This window comes from Pichia kudriavzevii, chromosome 1, assembly GCF_003054445.1.
Source record: "Pichia kudriavzevii chromosome 1, complete sequence".
NCBI lineage: Eukaryota > Fungi > Ascomycota > Pichiomycetes > Pichiales > Pichiaceae > Pichia > Pichia kudriavzevii.
The window spans coordinates 533,870-549,638 of NC_042506.1; the positions used below are offsets into that span (position 1 = coordinate 533,870).

General features: G+C 37.2%; 8 protein-coding genes across 8 annotated transcripts; 5 read left to right on the plus strand and 3 right to left on the minus strand.

Annotated features, from left to right (window-relative positions):
• Positions 1-348: 348 nt before the first annotated feature.
• C5L36_0A02420 (uncharacterized protein) lies at positions 349-669 on the plus strand (the record flags this gene model as incomplete). The annotated part of the gene is made up of 1 exon (XM_029463255.1): positions 349-669. The coding sequence occupies one exon, from the start codon at positions 349-351 to the stop codon at positions 667-669; it is 321 nt and encodes a 106-aa protein (XP_029319115.1).
• A 736-nt stretch (positions 670-1,405) lies between these two features.
• On the minus strand, positions 1,406-2,134 carry C5L36_0A02430 (uncharacterized protein; the record flags this gene model as incomplete). Its single annotated transcript, XM_029463256.1, has 1 exon — positions 1,406-2,134. The coding sequence occupies one exon, from the start codon at positions 2,132-2,134 to the stop codon at positions 1,406-1,408; it is 729 nt and encodes a 242-aa protein (XP_029319116.1).
• Positions 2,135-2,808: 674 nt separating this feature from the next.
• Positions 2,809-4,257, plus strand: C5L36_0A02440 (uncharacterized protein; the record flags this gene model as incomplete). The annotated part of the gene is made up of 1 exon (XM_029463257.1): positions 2,809-4,257. The coding sequence occupies one exon, from the start codon at positions 2,809-2,811 to the stop codon at positions 4,255-4,257; it is 1,449 nt and encodes a 482-aa protein (XP_029319117.1).
• A 1,145-nt stretch (positions 4,258-5,402) lies between these two features.
• Positions 5,403-8,945, plus strand: C5L36_0A02450 (uncharacterized protein; the record flags this gene model as incomplete). The annotated part of the gene is made up of 1 exon (XM_029463258.1): positions 5,403-8,945. The coding sequence occupies one exon, from the start codon at positions 5,403-5,405 to the stop codon at positions 8,943-8,945; it is 3,543 nt and encodes a 1,180-aa protein (XP_029319118.1).
• Positions 8,946-9,142: 197 nt separating this feature from the next.
• On the minus strand, positions 9,143-9,502 carry C5L36_0A02455 (uncharacterized protein; the record flags this gene model as incomplete). Its single annotated transcript, XM_029463259.1, has 1 exon — positions 9,143-9,502. One exon carries the CDS (start codon positions 9,500-9,502, stop codon positions 9,143-9,145), a length of 360 nt encoding a protein of 119 aa, XP_029319119.1.
• Positions 9,503-9,633: 131 nt separating this feature from the next.
• On the plus strand, positions 9,634-10,116 carry C5L36_0A02460 (uncharacterized protein; the record flags this gene model as incomplete). The annotated part of the gene is made up of 1 exon (XM_029463260.1): positions 9,634-10,116. The coding sequence occupies one exon, from the start codon at positions 9,634-9,636 to the stop codon at positions 10,114-10,116; it is 483 nt and encodes a 160-aa protein (XP_029319120.1).
• Positions 10,117-10,547: 431 nt separating this feature from the next.
• Positions 10,548-12,236, plus strand: C5L36_0A02470 (uncharacterized protein; the record flags this gene model as incomplete). Its single annotated transcript, XM_029463261.1, has 1 exon — positions 10,548-12,236. The coding sequence occupies one exon, from the start codon at positions 10,548-10,550 to the stop codon at positions 12,234-12,236; it is 1,689 nt and encodes a 562-aa protein (XP_029319121.1).
• A 149-nt stretch (positions 12,237-12,385) lies between these two features.
• C5L36_0A02480 (uncharacterized protein) lies at positions 12,386-15,448 on the minus strand (the record flags this gene model as incomplete). The annotated part of the gene is made up of 1 exon (XM_029463262.1): positions 12,386-15,448. One exon carries the CDS (start codon positions 15,446-15,448, stop codon positions 12,386-12,388), a length of 3,063 nt encoding a protein of 1,020 aa, XP_029319122.1.
• Positions 15,449-15,769: the final 321 nt, after the last annotated feature.

Consider the following 15,769-nt stretch of genomic DNA (forward strand, 5'->3'; position numbering starts at 1 on the left):
AAGTTTAACAAGAATTGGTCAAGAGTATTTGCATGAAATATATACAAATAGGAAAGATTGAGATAAAAAGTCAATAAGATGTCCTCATTTGACGAATAAATACTGAGAAACCATTTTGTTATGTGCTAGTAAGCTCTTTTTACAGATGTATGTTTGCTAAGCTTAGTTTCCATTTGTTTTGTACTTTATTCAAATTTGCATATGCTTTAAAACTAATTAAATCTGGTGAAAGCAGTTTAGTTTAACGTTAATAGAACTGTCCATTTGAAAATTCAACTTTCTCCTTTACAATATCGACCAAATAATGAAGAGGAATACTAACAATCTGATTATTTATGAGTGATACAGATGCCTCCAAAAGCACAACAATCCAAGGCAGCAAAGGCTGCAGCAGCAATGGCTGGTGGTAAGAAGTCCAAGAAGAAGTGGTCCAAGGGTAAGGTTAAGGATAAGGCACAACACTTAGTCATCCTTGACCAAGAAAAATACGACAGAATCTTAAAGGACGTTCCAACCTACAGATTTGTTTCTGTTTCCGTCTTAGTCGACAGATTAAAGATTGGAGGTTCTCTTGCTAGAGTTGCATTAAGACAATTAGAAGAAGATGGTGTTATCAAGGCTGTTTCTAAGCACTCCAAGCAAATGATCTACACCAGAGCTACTAACTAAGTATAGTAAGTATCCTTTGTATAGTTCTTTCTACTCTCTTAATAAATATCAAATCATAGTTTATATTTTCTAACGCTATTGGTTGTACATATATATGAGTATATACTAGAGACATTTAGAAAGCCAATTGCTGGGTTCAACAGGTATACAGAGATGTTATGCTCCGTTTTTATTAAAAAAAACCCTACTATGCTGAGTAATTTAAAAAAAATAACCCTTTAAAGAATTTGGAGCGAGATTTTCACTATAAAAGAAGACAGGTTCCCATCATCGAGGATGAGTTTAGTTTTGTTAACTATTTTCCTTTTTTATAGTTTTCCATACACAAGCCAGTACTAATACGTAAGGGTGCGTTTTAGAAACTAGTCTATCTTTCTTTTGAATTTTTTTTTCTCCTCCAAATGATGACTGTGAACCGTTTCACGTTAAATATTCGGTGAATCTTTGTGTGCCTTAGAATAAACATGCATCACCATCTGACTACATTTACTTTATGCTCTTTATTATTATTATTTTTCTTTAGTGTTATACATCAGTGTTCCGTTGAACACTGTTGACGTAGTTCTACAACTCATTAGAATGATGCTTTTTTTGGTGATGACAAAACAATTTCAGTTCTGCTTCTGAACCAAATTTTCTGAAGATAACAAATTTTACCAAAGCTCTTTCTGACAAAAAAGGTATCATAATTTAATGAAGTTGTTCGAAATGTAAATATAAAATTCATTAAACACGACTATAAATACTTTTGTTCAAAATTTGCCTGTTTCAAGGATAAGAATTTCTTAACTTTACGCCATGCTTTTTGAACTTTTTCATTTTTAATTTTGGACATCAAAGCGTCGAGTTTCTTGATATTGTCATAGATGAAATACCTAGTATCTTCACTTTGCAATAGTTTCAACCACATGAACAATGAATATATGACCAACCCATAGCCAGATGTACCTCTCATAAGTAGAGTATCAAAAGTTAGGAGGACAAATAAGAACAATTCGTCATACAGTGCCAAGATGCTCAATTTTTTCTCAAACTTCAATATCGATTGTATTTTGAAATTCTGTGACAGTTGGAGCAATGAAATGATTAGAAAAGGTAATATTTTGAAAAACGAGTTCCTGTTAAAGATCCAAAAAGTACCGAGTAATAGATACTGGAAATTGTCCGATGAAATCAAAGCGGACCAATGTGGTAACGATTTGATTGGGTATTGATTTTGTATCGAGATTGAATATGCTAATAGAACACCGAATAATGTGAATTTATATAAAATCCAACTAATCCAATTTCTTGAGCGTGTGAAGTAGAAGAGCGAGTACGAGAAACCACAACATAATGAGATTGCATGACCCGTTAGCCATATTGTCTTAGCAATTGGCTTTCCTGGTTTAACAATCTTACGAAGCTTTTTTGAACGATTCTGACCAACTGGAGACGTCGTTTCTGGAGTGGGGGATGCTGTCATTGTTTATAGTTGTTGCATAACGCAAAAAAAGGTAGTGTTTTTTAAACAGCATCAACAAAGTTGAAGACCTTCCTTTTTCATGCCAGCGAGGGAGATTTATCGTTCGCAGTTTAAAAAACAAATTACACTGTGATTGTTACATGCCAATTTTGACTATTTGAAATTAACAACACTCATAGCAAATAACATTTAAGATATATTGAGAAATCAAAAAAAAACAGAGCCTCTGTAATAGTGTATGTACGTGTATGTATGAGCTAATTGATTAAATAGAAACCGTGTCAATTCCTTGGTACTAGGAATGTACATTTCAGATATACACACGGATAACCGGAGATACAGAGGACGCTGGCATCAAGGCGCAAATATCTCCACGCTCTACTCGCCTTTTCGTGGTGTCCGTTTCATTGAAACGTTAGACCATGTGATGTCTTTTATGTTTTATAAATTGTAATTTATCTTGCTTACAGTGACGAAAACCAAGAGAGAACAAAAATCTCATTGAGGGAGAAGTCAAAAAAAAAATACGTTTTCGAGTTTCATTAGATAATAGATACAGCTGAAAAGCATAAATTAGAGGTGCCTTCCTCAATTGCCTAAGCTTACGTTTCTGATTACCACGTTTCTTTTTCCCTGCCTTCAAATAGATAAACACTCACCAGAAAACATATAGTATGTCCCAGAACGATTCTTATTTGACTCCACTATCATCCCGTTATGCATCTAAGGAGATGTCGCACATTTTCTCCATTAGAAATAGATTCTCAACATGGAGAAAGCTCTGGTATAACTTAGCAATTGCAGAAAAGGAATTAGGTTTGGATATCATTACCGATGAAGCGATTGCTCAAATGAAGGAACATTTGGTTATTACAGATGAAGAAATTGAAGCAGCAAAGATTGAAGAATCCAAGGTCAGACATGATGTCATGGCACATGTTCATGTATTCGGTGAGACATGCCCTGCTGCCTCCGGTATTATTCACTTGGGTGCAACTTCATGTTTTGTTACCGACAATGCAGATCTTATTTTTTTGAGAGATGCATACGACATTTTGATTGCCAAGTTAGTCAATGTCATCAACAGATTAGCCAAGTTTGCATACGAATATAAAGATTTACCTGTCTTGGGTTGGACCCATTTCCAACCAGCACAACTAACCACGGTCGGTAAAAGAGCAACATTATGGCTACAAGAGCTATTGTGGGATTTGAGAAATTTCCAAAGGGCAAGAGACGATTTAGGGTTGAGGGGTGTCAAAGGTACCACTGGTACACAGGCATCTTTCCTTTCATTGTTCCACGGTAACCATTCCAAGGTTGAAGAGTTAGATGAAAGAGTTGTTGAGCTATTAGGATTCAAATATGCATACCCATGTACTGGTCAAACATACTCAAGGAAAATTGATATTGATGCAATCTATCCATTAACGTCCTTTGGATCCTCTTGCCATAAGATGGCAACCGACATTAGATTATTGGCGAACCTAAAGGAAATTGAGGAGCCATTTGAGAAGTCACAAATTGGATCAAGTGCAATGGCATACAAGAGAAATCCAATGAGAAGCGAACGTGTCTGTTCCTTAGCAAGACACTTGGGTTCATTATTCCAAGACACATTCCAAACAGCCTCAATCCAATGGTTTGAGAGAACCTTGGACGATTCAGCAATCAGAAGGATTTCTATTCCTGAGGCATTTTTAACTGCAGATATCCTATTAAGTACATTAATCAACATTACAGATGGATTGGTTGTTTATCCAAAAGTTATTGAGAGAAGAATCAAGAGTGAATTGCCCTTCATGGCTACTGAGAACATCATCATGGCAATGGTTGAGAAAGGTGGATCAAGACAAGAATGTCATGAAGAAATTCGAGTTTTATCTCACCAAGCCAGTGCTGTTGTCAAGCAGCAAGGTGGAGACAACGACTTGATAGAAAGAATCAAAAATACCGAATATTTCAGACCAATCTGGAACGACCTTGATTCATTGTTAGATCCAAGCACGTTTATAGGTAGAGCGCCACAGCAAACCGAGAAATTCGTCAATGTTACTGTTAAGGAAGCTTTGAGGGATTACCAAAAGCTTATCAACGATCAAGAAGTTAAATTAAGTGTTTAATGCAGAAAAGAGGGGGGAGAAAACAGAATCCGAGGGAGAAGGAGAGAAACAATTGACTTGTGCTTCCTCTCCCTCTTTATCGATTTAGTGCATCACCGCCATAACAGTCTATGTAATTACCGTTATATAATCAAGCATACGTATATAGTGAATATTGCCATATCCATCAACCCATATATCTATCTATCTATCTATCTATCTATCTATCTATCTATCTATCTATCTATCTATCTATCTATCCATCCATCGTCTCGTCCATCTTATTTGCCCCTTCTCTACCTATACCGAAACTCAACGTTTCACTTTGATACCGTTGCCAGCCGTCAAGCTGCCCACTTAACATAAAAAAAAATTACATCAAAGTGGGATACTTAAAAGGGAAACGCCGGGTCTTGCTTTTGTTTGTAGGGGGTTCCTGAATCACATGGTATTGTTGTTTTCCTTCCCCACACTGTCTTTTAAAGTTTAATTATGAAAAGATAGACCAACTCTTCGGACAACCCCGGGGTATCCCACGTGACGCATGTGGGCCGCAGCGTGCACATCACGTGCCCGTCTTTTAATAATACAGACAGAATGACGTCAAAATAGTGCGGGAACCCTTGTATTGGCATTGAATCATCCCCACCCTCGGCCAGCCAATCAGAGGCAGTGAGCGAATTTTGTAATTTAGTCATTTTGCGCGGGCTATATTCTCCCGGGGAATCATCTCTAAAATCATTCACGGGATGATTGTAAAGTCCGGCGTGGGCGCATGCTATACTCTACATTTGCTGGGAGAAAACCCACCAGTTTTAGATGGGGGGGTTCCCACAACTTACGGCGTGCGCGTTTTTTTTTTTCCCCACTAGAGTCCATCCCATGCGCACATCGCATGACTCAGTTTTCCAAGTTTCCCACCTCCCGGGAACAATGGAGTTCCCAATGTCCCATTAGAGAGGTGTAGGAAAACTCATGACTATGTGCGGAAAAAAAAAGGGCAATCGTAAATTTGTATTTAAAGTCCACCATGGCTCACCATCAAATTGGAGAGGGCAATTATTCAAACATTGCAATTGTGAAGGAGGTCTCCTTGGATATTCTATTCTGACCAATTCTCTTCCCAGTTCACAAACACACAATTACAAGATACATCCACACACACAATGTCAACTGTGGAAGATCACTCCTCCTTACATAAATTGAGAAAGGAATCTGAGATTCTTTCCAATGCAAACAAAATCTTAGTGGCTAATAGAGGTGAAATTCCAATTAGAATTTTCAGGTCAGCCCATGAATTGTCAATGCATACTGTGGCGATCTATTCCCATGAAGATCGGTTGTCCATGCATAGGTTGAAGGCCGACGAGGCTTATGCAATCGGTAAGACTGGTCAATATTCGCCAGTTCAAGCTTATCTACAAATTGACGAAATTATCAAAATAGCAAAGGAACATGATGTTTCCATGATCCATCCAGGTTATGGTTTCTTATCTGAAAACTCCGAATTCGCAAAGAAGGTTGAAGAATCCGGTATGATTTGGGTTGGGCCTCCTGCTGAAGTTATTGATTCTGTTGGTGACAAGGTTTCTGCAAGAAATTTGGCAATTAAATGTGACGTTCCTGTTGTTCCTGGTACCGATGGTCCAATTGAAGACATTGAACAGGCTAAACAGTTTGTGGAACAATATGGTTATCCTGTCATTATAAAGGCTGCATTTGGTGGTGGTGGTAGAGGTATGAGAGTTGTTAGAGAAGGTGATGATATAGTTGATGCTTTCCAAAGAGCGTCATCTGAAGCAAAGTCTGCCTTTGGTAATGGTACTTGTTTTATTGAAAGATTTTTGGATAAGCCAAAACATATTGAGGTTCAATTATTGGCTGATAATTATGGTAACACAATCCATCTCTTTGAAAGAGATTGTTCTGTTCAAAGAAGACATCAAAAGGTTGTTGAAATTGCACCTGCCAAAACTTTACCTGTTGAAGTTAGAAATGCTATATTAAAGGATGCTGTAACGTTAGCTAAAACAGCTAACTATAGAAATGCTGGTACTGCAGAATTTTTAGTTGATTCCCAAAACAGACATTATTTTATTGAAATTAATCCAAGAATTCAAGTTGAACATACAATTACTGAAGAAATCACGGGTGTTGATATTGTTGCCGCTCAAATTCAAATTGCTGCAGGTGCATCATTGGAACAATTGGGTCTATTACAAAACAAAATTACAACTAGAGGTTTTGCAATTCAATGTAGAATTACAACCGAGGATCCTGCTAAGAATTTTGCCCCAGATACAGGTAAAATTGAGGTTTATAGATCTGCAGGTGGTAACGGTGTCAGATTAGATGGTGGTAATGGGTTTGCCGGTGCTGTTATATCTCCTCATTATGACTCGATGTTGGTTAAATGTTCAACATCTGGTTCTAACTATGAAATTGCCAGAAGAAAGATGATTAGAGCTTTAGTTGAATTTAGAATCAGAGGTGTCAAGACCAATATTCCTTTCTTATTGGCATTGCTAACTCATCCAGTCTTCATTTCGGGTGATTGTTGGACAACTTTTATTGATGATACCCCTTCGTTATTCGAAATGGTTTCTTCAAAGAATAGAGCCCAAAAATTATTGGCATATATTGGTGACTTGTGTGTCAATGGTTCTTCAATTAAAGGTCAAATTGGTTTCCCTAAATTGAACAAGGAAGCAGAAATCCCAGATTTGTTGGATCCAAATGATGAGGTTATTGATGTTTCTAAACCTTCTACCAATGGTCTAAGACCGTATCTATTAAAGTATGGACCAGATGCATTTTCCAAAAAAGTTCGTGAATTCGATGGTTGTATGATTATGGATACCACCTGGAGAGATGCACATCAATCATTATTGGCTACAAGAGTTAGAACTATTGATTTACTGAGAATTGCTCCAACGACTAGTCATGCCTTACAAAATGCATTTGCATTAGAATGTTGGGGTGGCGCAACATTTGATGTTGCGATGAGGTTCCTCTATGAAGATCCTTGGGAGAGATTAAGACAACTTAGAAAGGCAGTTCCAAATATTCCTTTCCAAATGTTATTGAGAGGTGCTAATGGTGTTGCTTATTCGTCATTACCTGATAATGCAATTGATCATTTTGTTAAGCAAGCAAAGGATAATGGTGTTGATATTTTCAGAGTCTTTGATGCTTTGAACGATTTGGAACAATTGAAGGTTGGTGTTGATGCTGTCAAGAAAGCCGGAGGTGTTGTTGAAGCTACAGTTTGTTACTCAGGTGATATGTTAATTCCAGGTAAAAAGTATAACTTGGATTATTATTTAGAGACTGTTGGAAAGATTGTGGAAATGGGTACCCATATTTTAGGTATTAAGGATATGGCTGGCACGTTAAAGCCAAAGGCTGCTAAGTTGTTGATTGGCTCGATCAGATCAAAATACCCTGACTTGGTTATCCATGTCCATACCCATGACTCTGCTGGTACCGGTATTTCAACTTATGTTGCATGCGCATTGGCAGGTGCCGACATTGTCGATTGTGCAATCAATTCGATGTCTGGTTTAACTTCTCAACCTTCAATGAGTGCTTTTATTGCTGCTTTAGATGGTGATATCGAAACTGGTGTTCCAGAACATTTTGCAAGACAATTAGATGCATACTGGGCAGAAATGAGATTGTTATACTCATGTTTCGAAGCCGACTTGAAGGGACCAGACCCAGAAGTTTATAAACATGAAATTCCAGGTGGACAGTTGACTAACCTAATCTTCCAAGCCCAACAAGTTGGTTTGGGTGAACAATGGGAAGAAACTAAGAAGAAGTATGAAGATGCTAACATGTTGTTGGGTGATATTGTCAAGGTTACCCCAACCTCCAAGGTTGTTGGTGATTTAGCCCAATTTATGGTTTCTAATAAATTAGAAAAAGAAGATGTTGAAAAACTTGCTAATGAATTAGATTTCCCAGATTCAGTTCTTGATTTCTTTGAAGGATTAATGGGTACACCATATGGTGGATTCCCAGAGCCTTTGAGAACAAATGTCATTTCCGGCAAGAGAAGAAAATTAAAGGGTAGACCAGGTTTAGAATTAGAACCTTTCAACCTAGAGGAAATCAGAGAAAATTTGGTTTCCAGATTTGGTCCAGGTATTACTGAATGTGATGTTGCATCTTATAACATGTATCCAAAGGTTTACGAGCAATATCGTAAGGTGGTTGAAAAATATGGTGATTTATCTGTTTTACCAACAAAAGCATTTTTGGCCCCTCCAACTATTGGTGAAGAAGTTCATGTGGAAATTGAGCAAGGTAAGACTTTGATTATTAAGTTGTTAGCCATTTCTGACTTGTCTAAATCTCATGGTACAAGAGAAGTATACTTTGAATTGAATGGTGAAATGAGAAAGGTTACAATTGAAGATAAAACAGCTGCAATTGAGACTGTTACAAGAGCAAAGGCTGACGGACACAATCCAAATGAAGTTGGTGCGCCAATGGCTGGTGTCGTTGTTGAAGTTAGAGTGAAGCATGGAACAGAAGTTAAGAAGGGTGATCCATTAGCCGTTTTGAGTGCAATGAAAATGGAAATGGTTATTTCTGCTCCTGTTAGTGGTAGGGTCGGTGAAGTTTTTGTCAACGAAGGCGATTCCGTTGATATGGGTGATTTGCTTGTGAAAATTGCCAAAGATGAAGCGCCAGCAGCTTAATCTTGATTCATGTAACTCATGTATTTGTTTTGTATTCAATTATGTTATACCTTGGTATACATATAACGATTTGTATTTACATATTTATTTATTAGTGGTAGTTTTTTTTTTTCAGAGAGTACTGTATTTCCTCCCAAACAACCGTGAAGGCTTTAAGGTCCACTTATCACCAGTATAAGTTTCCTTAGTGACGACGCCTATTTGCTTAATTGTGATTTCAAAGACTCAATTTGTTGCTCCAAGTCTTTGATGTCTTCGTCTAGTTTTCTTTCATCAAAACATATACCTATGTTATTAATGTTTTGTTGTAACCTGCGATCATGGTCATAAATGTCGGTGTAAATGTTAGACAGTTTCTTTGAGGAATCGAGATTATTAGCAAATACTGATAAATTATCAGATATAGTGGTTAAACTAGATAATGTTGCTTCGAGTGTAGCGTTAAAGTTTTTGATTTCTTCTATTTCCTGGCGTATCAGTGACATTGAGCACTTTGAGTTGTCGTGTGCAAGATCAACCAAAAATATAGAAACCGCCGTTTTGTGTTGTCTATTCATGTGGGAGAAGAGAGAGGGGAGAAAACAAAAAAAATATTTTTTTTCTCCTTTTACTTATGCTTACATCTACAATCTTAATGCTTTTTCATTGATTTTTTCATGTGGTGAAAACCAAAAACAACACAAACGGAATGAGTGACGAGGAGTATATTGTACGTCGTGAAGTCGAATATGGAGAGGAGGAAGAGCAGTCACAACTACCTAATCCTTCTGAAGATAGTGTTTTTGATAATGAGTTCAGAATATTGATACTTGCAAATACCACAATCAACAAAGACCAAAACGGGAATAATAGGGTCAATGTTGAGGAATCAGACATGGAAGAGATTTTAATACGCCAAGTCAGAACCTTGGATGACGTGAACGAATTTTTTGATGCCTTTGATTCAGAGATTGCCCAGCCAAATGAGGGACACTTGAAATATGAGGTTGGAAGTGATGGACTATGCGTTGTTCTAGTCGATTCGGTGAAAATCAAGGATGATGCTGTTACCTTTATTAATAGATTTATCAAAAGATACCAAGGCAGTGATGATGGAAATAATATAAACCATAAAGAAGAAGAAGAAGAAGAAGAAGAAGAAGAAAGTAGAGATTCTAAAAGAAGAAAATAAGTCTTGTGGATGGTTCTCTTTTCTGACTTCCAGTCACTCCTTGCTTTCAGCTAATGTAGAATTTGTAATATGAATGTGCAACCTGTGTTTTAACAGTCGAATGTGTATATAAACTACTTAAATTCTTAGGGAATGTAAACTGTATGTTTATACAAGGAAGTGGTCTCTTTCATAATAGTATTCGCATTCAACGTAAAGGGGAAAATTCGTTCATAAGTTCACCTTAGACTGAAAGGATAAGGCAGATTGATCTATACCAGAGAGAAGGGAGAAGGAAAAGAAAATAGGCATAACAGAGCGTACAGTCACCAGAGACTGTAACAATGGTAGCTCCGGTACGTGATATCGCTAAATGTTTCAAATTTCAAAGTTAAATGCCAAAGAGAAATGTGTTTACCTTACAATCGGCTTAAAGTAATACTCCAAGCGCCATGTCGAAACACCGGAGATCGCATTCGCCAACAACTGGAAGTAGCGGGTCTACGTTCATTGACTTTGATATCGACGAATCTCAGTATATTCAAACATTCGCAGAAAACAAGCCACTTACTAATGAAGATGCTGCATTACCCAAACAGGATTACTCGAGGTTTTTTCTCTTAGTTCTACTCTACTTTATCCAAGGTATTCCGATTGGTTTGGCATTTGGTAGTGTTCCATTTTTACTTAAATCCAGCAACTTGTCGTATTCTCAAGTTGGTCTTTTCTCATTAGCAACATATCCATATTCGTTGAAAATTTTTTGGTCTCCAATAGTCGATTCATGCTACATTTCGACAGTTGGTAAAAGAAGATCGTGGATCATTCCAATCCAAGTTGTTTCTGGACTCTCGTTGATTTATTTGGGTAATAAAATAGACATTTGGATGTCCGATGATAGTTTGATTTTAAGAAATCTATCTCTTATATCTGGATGCTTCTTTTTTTTGATTTTGTTATGTGCAACGCAGGACATTGCAGTTGATGGTTGGGCATTGACTATTTTGAGTAAAAATGCATTGAGTTATGCTTCTACTGCTCAAACTATCGGTTTGAACACGGGATATTTTGTTAGTTTCACTATTTTCCTTGCTTTTAACTCCAAAGATTTCATGAACAAATACTTCAGAAAAACTCCCCTTGATAGAGGATTTATCTCGTTGGGAGAATACATGGTTTTGGCAGGGTTGTTGTATTTAGCCATCACTGCGTTTATTGTTATATTTATACCGGAAAACCCACCAGTACATAAATCTGATGGTTTAGAATATGCAAAAGATGAGGGTGATGACTCAATTAAAACGGTCTATCATAAAATGTTCCAGGTTTTCAAACTAAAGAACGTACAAACGTTTATTATACTGCACCTGATCTCCAAAATTGCTTTCCAGGCTAATGAGGGTGCAACTAACCTAAAACTACTAGATAAGGGCTTCTCAAGAGAAGATTTGGCTATCACAGTTTTAATAGATTTTCCGTTTGAAATTATTTTTGGTTACTATGCAGCACAGTGGTCTAACTCGGCTAGGCCTTTGAAACCTTGGTTATATGGCTATCTCGGAAGGATTTTTGCGGCGGCTTTGGGACAAATCTTGGTTTGGAGCTTTCCAAAAAGTGGTAAGGTTGGTTCGACTTATTTTTTATTCGTTATAGTTCAACATTTATTGAGTTCTTTCATGTCAACTATTCAGTTTGTGTCAATTTGCTCGTTCCACACAAAGATAGCAGATCCATTAATAGGCGGTACTTACATGACAACATTAAATACACTCTCGAATTTGGGAGGTCAGTGGCCTAAAATAATAGCTCTTTACTTGATCGATTCTTTCTCTTCCTCAATCTGTGTTGAAAATGCCTTTGCACCAGATTCAAAATCTCGGGCGAACATATTTAAAGACAAACCATATTACCAATGTTATCAGAGTGATTTGAAAACACAGTGCATCGACAATGGTGGTTCCTGTATCTCCATTAAAGACGGTTACTATACTACCAACTTTATATGTATTGTGCTCGGCTTGGTGCTGTATTATGGATGGATAAGAAAAACTGCAATGCACTTAGAAACACTACCTATTGGTGCTTGGAGGGTTAAAGAAAAGGGAAACAAAAACGGTATTCGTAGTCATTTGCCATTATAAATGGTTCCTTGTTATTTATTTTTGTATTTCAGACTTAACTTTTAAAATCACTTGCTTGAGAAATAATCAAGCCCTAAGTAATACTGAAACTTACTAATATACATATATATCCACAGACTAGAATATTTTACACATAGAAAAATGCACACTTAGTTTCTTTGGAAGATTGTACTAAAATTCTCCAGTAAAACAGCACAAATTTGCCCACCTCCATCTTTTTGAGTCAAGTTCGGACCCATAAGCACACTCATTGCACTAACAGACATTTTATTATGTTTTCCCATCTTTAAAACATCTCCCAAGTATCGAAACAGAGCATAAAGGGAATTCCTATTAAGCTCAGGTAATCTGTTAAAAACTGATTTGAATTGCTCAATTGCATCTGAGGAAAGTGATCCATCATCACCTTTGTTCTCACTTTTGTTGATAATAGAACACAATTCGAAAGTTATATCATCAGAAATTAATCTGTCCTGTAAGTATCTTAAGTATCTCTTTAATAAAGTTGCAATTGAATGGACATCAGGATTGGGTGTTAATTTACTCAAATCACAATCATGCTCTTCATTGAAAATTTCTTGGATCCTGTTGACCTCGGACATCATACCGTTCAATCTAAAAATGCCTTCAAAACCTTCGCCCCCTTGTTGATAAAGATAAGTAATACATTGATAAACAATCGAAGGAACATTGAAACCATATAATTTATATTTGGGGCATAAATCATAAGAATGTTGAAGCGTTGATTTGAAATACTTCGGTGAATCATCAATAGGCTGGAAAAATATTTCTCCTTGGCGTGGGTTTCCTTGTTTGATTGGAGATCTCAGTGAATTGTTTGAGTTGGAGTTATCAACAGATAATTTATTGCTTTCATATGGCATAGCCTTAAAGTTCAAGACGTCGCTGTGTTGCACCGCTGTGGTACTGCTACGCGAGCGATGACTGGAGGATGGTATGGAATCCCTTGATGGTGAGCCAGGAACTGAACTTCCAATAGATGAGAAGGTCGAAGGAGACTGTCTTGGACTTGTATATAAAGATGGCTGAGATTGTAATTTATTTGTTTTTTTGAAAAGCTTCCAAGGGCCGTTTAAGCTGGGTGAAGAAAGAGATTGCTCCGTAGAAGATTTCAATAATTCTTCAGCCTCGTTCGTATCTGAAGAATTGATTTCCATCTCCTCCTCGTCGGGTCCAAGAGTTTCATTTCCGATCCATGTTAATAGGCGTTTACATAGATCGTCAGCATCATATTTGCTCTCAGCAAAGAAAACCCATGTTTTAGTTGCTAATTTCTTTCTTTTCTTGACCACAATTTCCTGGTCTTTAGAGGTCAATTGAATTTCTTCCTTCTGTAAAGTCTCTTTCGTTTTGGATAGAACAAAATTAATAGTTAGAACGTTGGAACTACTTGGAAATACCATATTGATAAAATCATAGGTTCTGCCTCCAAAATTTTTTTTGACGTATAATAGATAGCTGATTTTGTTTTGCAAATGCAGAACACTATATTCAGGGTTTTCCAAATCGTTCAAATCCATTTTAAACTCAAAATAATTGCTGAAATTCTTCCAAACCGGATGGTTTGGGTTGAACGGCTTTTGATTCTTGAACAGATTTAGCAAATGAATAATATACGTTTGGATAGCATTCTTACTACTTGCCCAGTATCTAAAGTTTGAGCAAGACACATAACTGATGTCTGGTAATAAGGGTAAATTGGGAACTTGCGGTCTTATTGCTTTGTCCATCATCAGTAACTCAATATAAGATTTGCGTACTCTGTAGATTGGTGTTAACGTTGGTGCATTTTCATCTGTGTAAACCATAAAAGAGACCTTATAACTGCTACGTTTCAGCGAGTTGGAATGTGGATCTCTTGGATCACTTTGAGTAGAAAAGTTTGAAGGATCAACTAAAGATTCAATTCTAATTACTGCATGGTTCAAACTGTTCAATAAAAACTTCTCACTGTCATCGGCAGATGTTACACGTTTTTGTAAAGGCACGATTGAGTCTACTTTATTTCTATTGTTATTAGGAGTTGATGAGGTTGGATGTACTGGTAAATGAGGTGGGTTGCTAGGTGTTTGTGGCAACGGAATTTCAACAGGGCCTGTTTCTGGTTGTCTGTTCTGGAACGAAGTTGAAGGATTCAACAGTTTGGGGCTGTTCGAAGAAAGAGAGATACCCATCGGGGATGGTGATGAAACTCTTACCGGAACATTGACGTACGGAGTTGAAACCTCGTTGTTATTTTTTTGGTTAAAGTACTCAGTTATTGGAGATGAATTAGTCGAGTAGAGGGACTCCTGTGTAAGCTTCTTATATACCGGATCATCTGGAGAGTTTACTTGGTTAAAGTTAAAATCGTCAGATTTTGCAGAATAAGATTCGTCAGCATTTTGATGAGAAGATTCATTTGACGTTATCTGTAACCCTTCAAATGAAAATGATTTACGATGCGGAGAAAGCCTCCTTGGCGAAGAACCAAGAGTTAGGTTTCCATTTTTCAGATCCAATTTGAGAGCTTTATCAATAGTGTCACTTGTACTCATATTTTGAGTAGAATCGTTGTTTTCATCGGTTGATGCATTCGGAACTTGACTATCTTGATAATCTTCATCAATTTCCAGTTGAATGCCTTGGTCGTCGCTTTCACTATAGTGAGACGAGGTAATCGAAGAAATAGATAAATGAGGGGCATGTGTTTTATTTTGGTGTTCTTCGGCTTCTGGTTGCTGTTGCTTCGAAGCTGATAAAGCTGGTGAACTTTTGATTTCTTTCCTCAGTGACCTATTACTATTACGCTGTGGAATCTCCCACATCGTTTCTGTTGTACGTGACACTGAATTGTCTGTCAAGGTTGGAGAAACTAAGGGGTTTTCACTATATTTATCATTCGTTGGATCGGATTCTTTCTCCACATGCGATGCCGCCTCCACCTGGCTTGAAATGTCCCCAAATTCTTGAACATTTTCTTCATCTCCTCTTCCTGATTTATATAACAATAGCTTTGCATTCAGCTCATTTATGGTACTGTCCTTTAGCTCGATTATTTTTTGTAGATATGTAATTTTTTTACGAAGCACTTCGTTCTCTTGCTGCAATGCATCCATTGGTTGTTCGGTATTGTTGTTGCTATTGTTAAGAGTTGACACAGAGTCATTATGGCGACTAGAGGAAAACACAGGGTGTTCTAATGGATCCATGCTCTCTATCTTATAAACTCAGGTCAATTGCCCTACTCTTTGAACTCTACTATCCAGCTGCAGCAAAAAACATAAATTACTGCTCCATCATCTAAAATAGTAAGACACTCTTGTCTCACCTGTAACAAGGGAAAAAGGCATCCGCATATAAGAAAAAAAAAACTTTTGTGGGAAAAAAAAAACTGTCCGGCGGGAAACTCATGGGACGACGGTAGATATTTTCATGGGGAGGAAAGGAAAATGAACCACACCGGCTACGGCAAAAGTGAAGAGTTCCATTTTAATGAAGACTTCATTAATCTTAATGATAATGTAATTTTT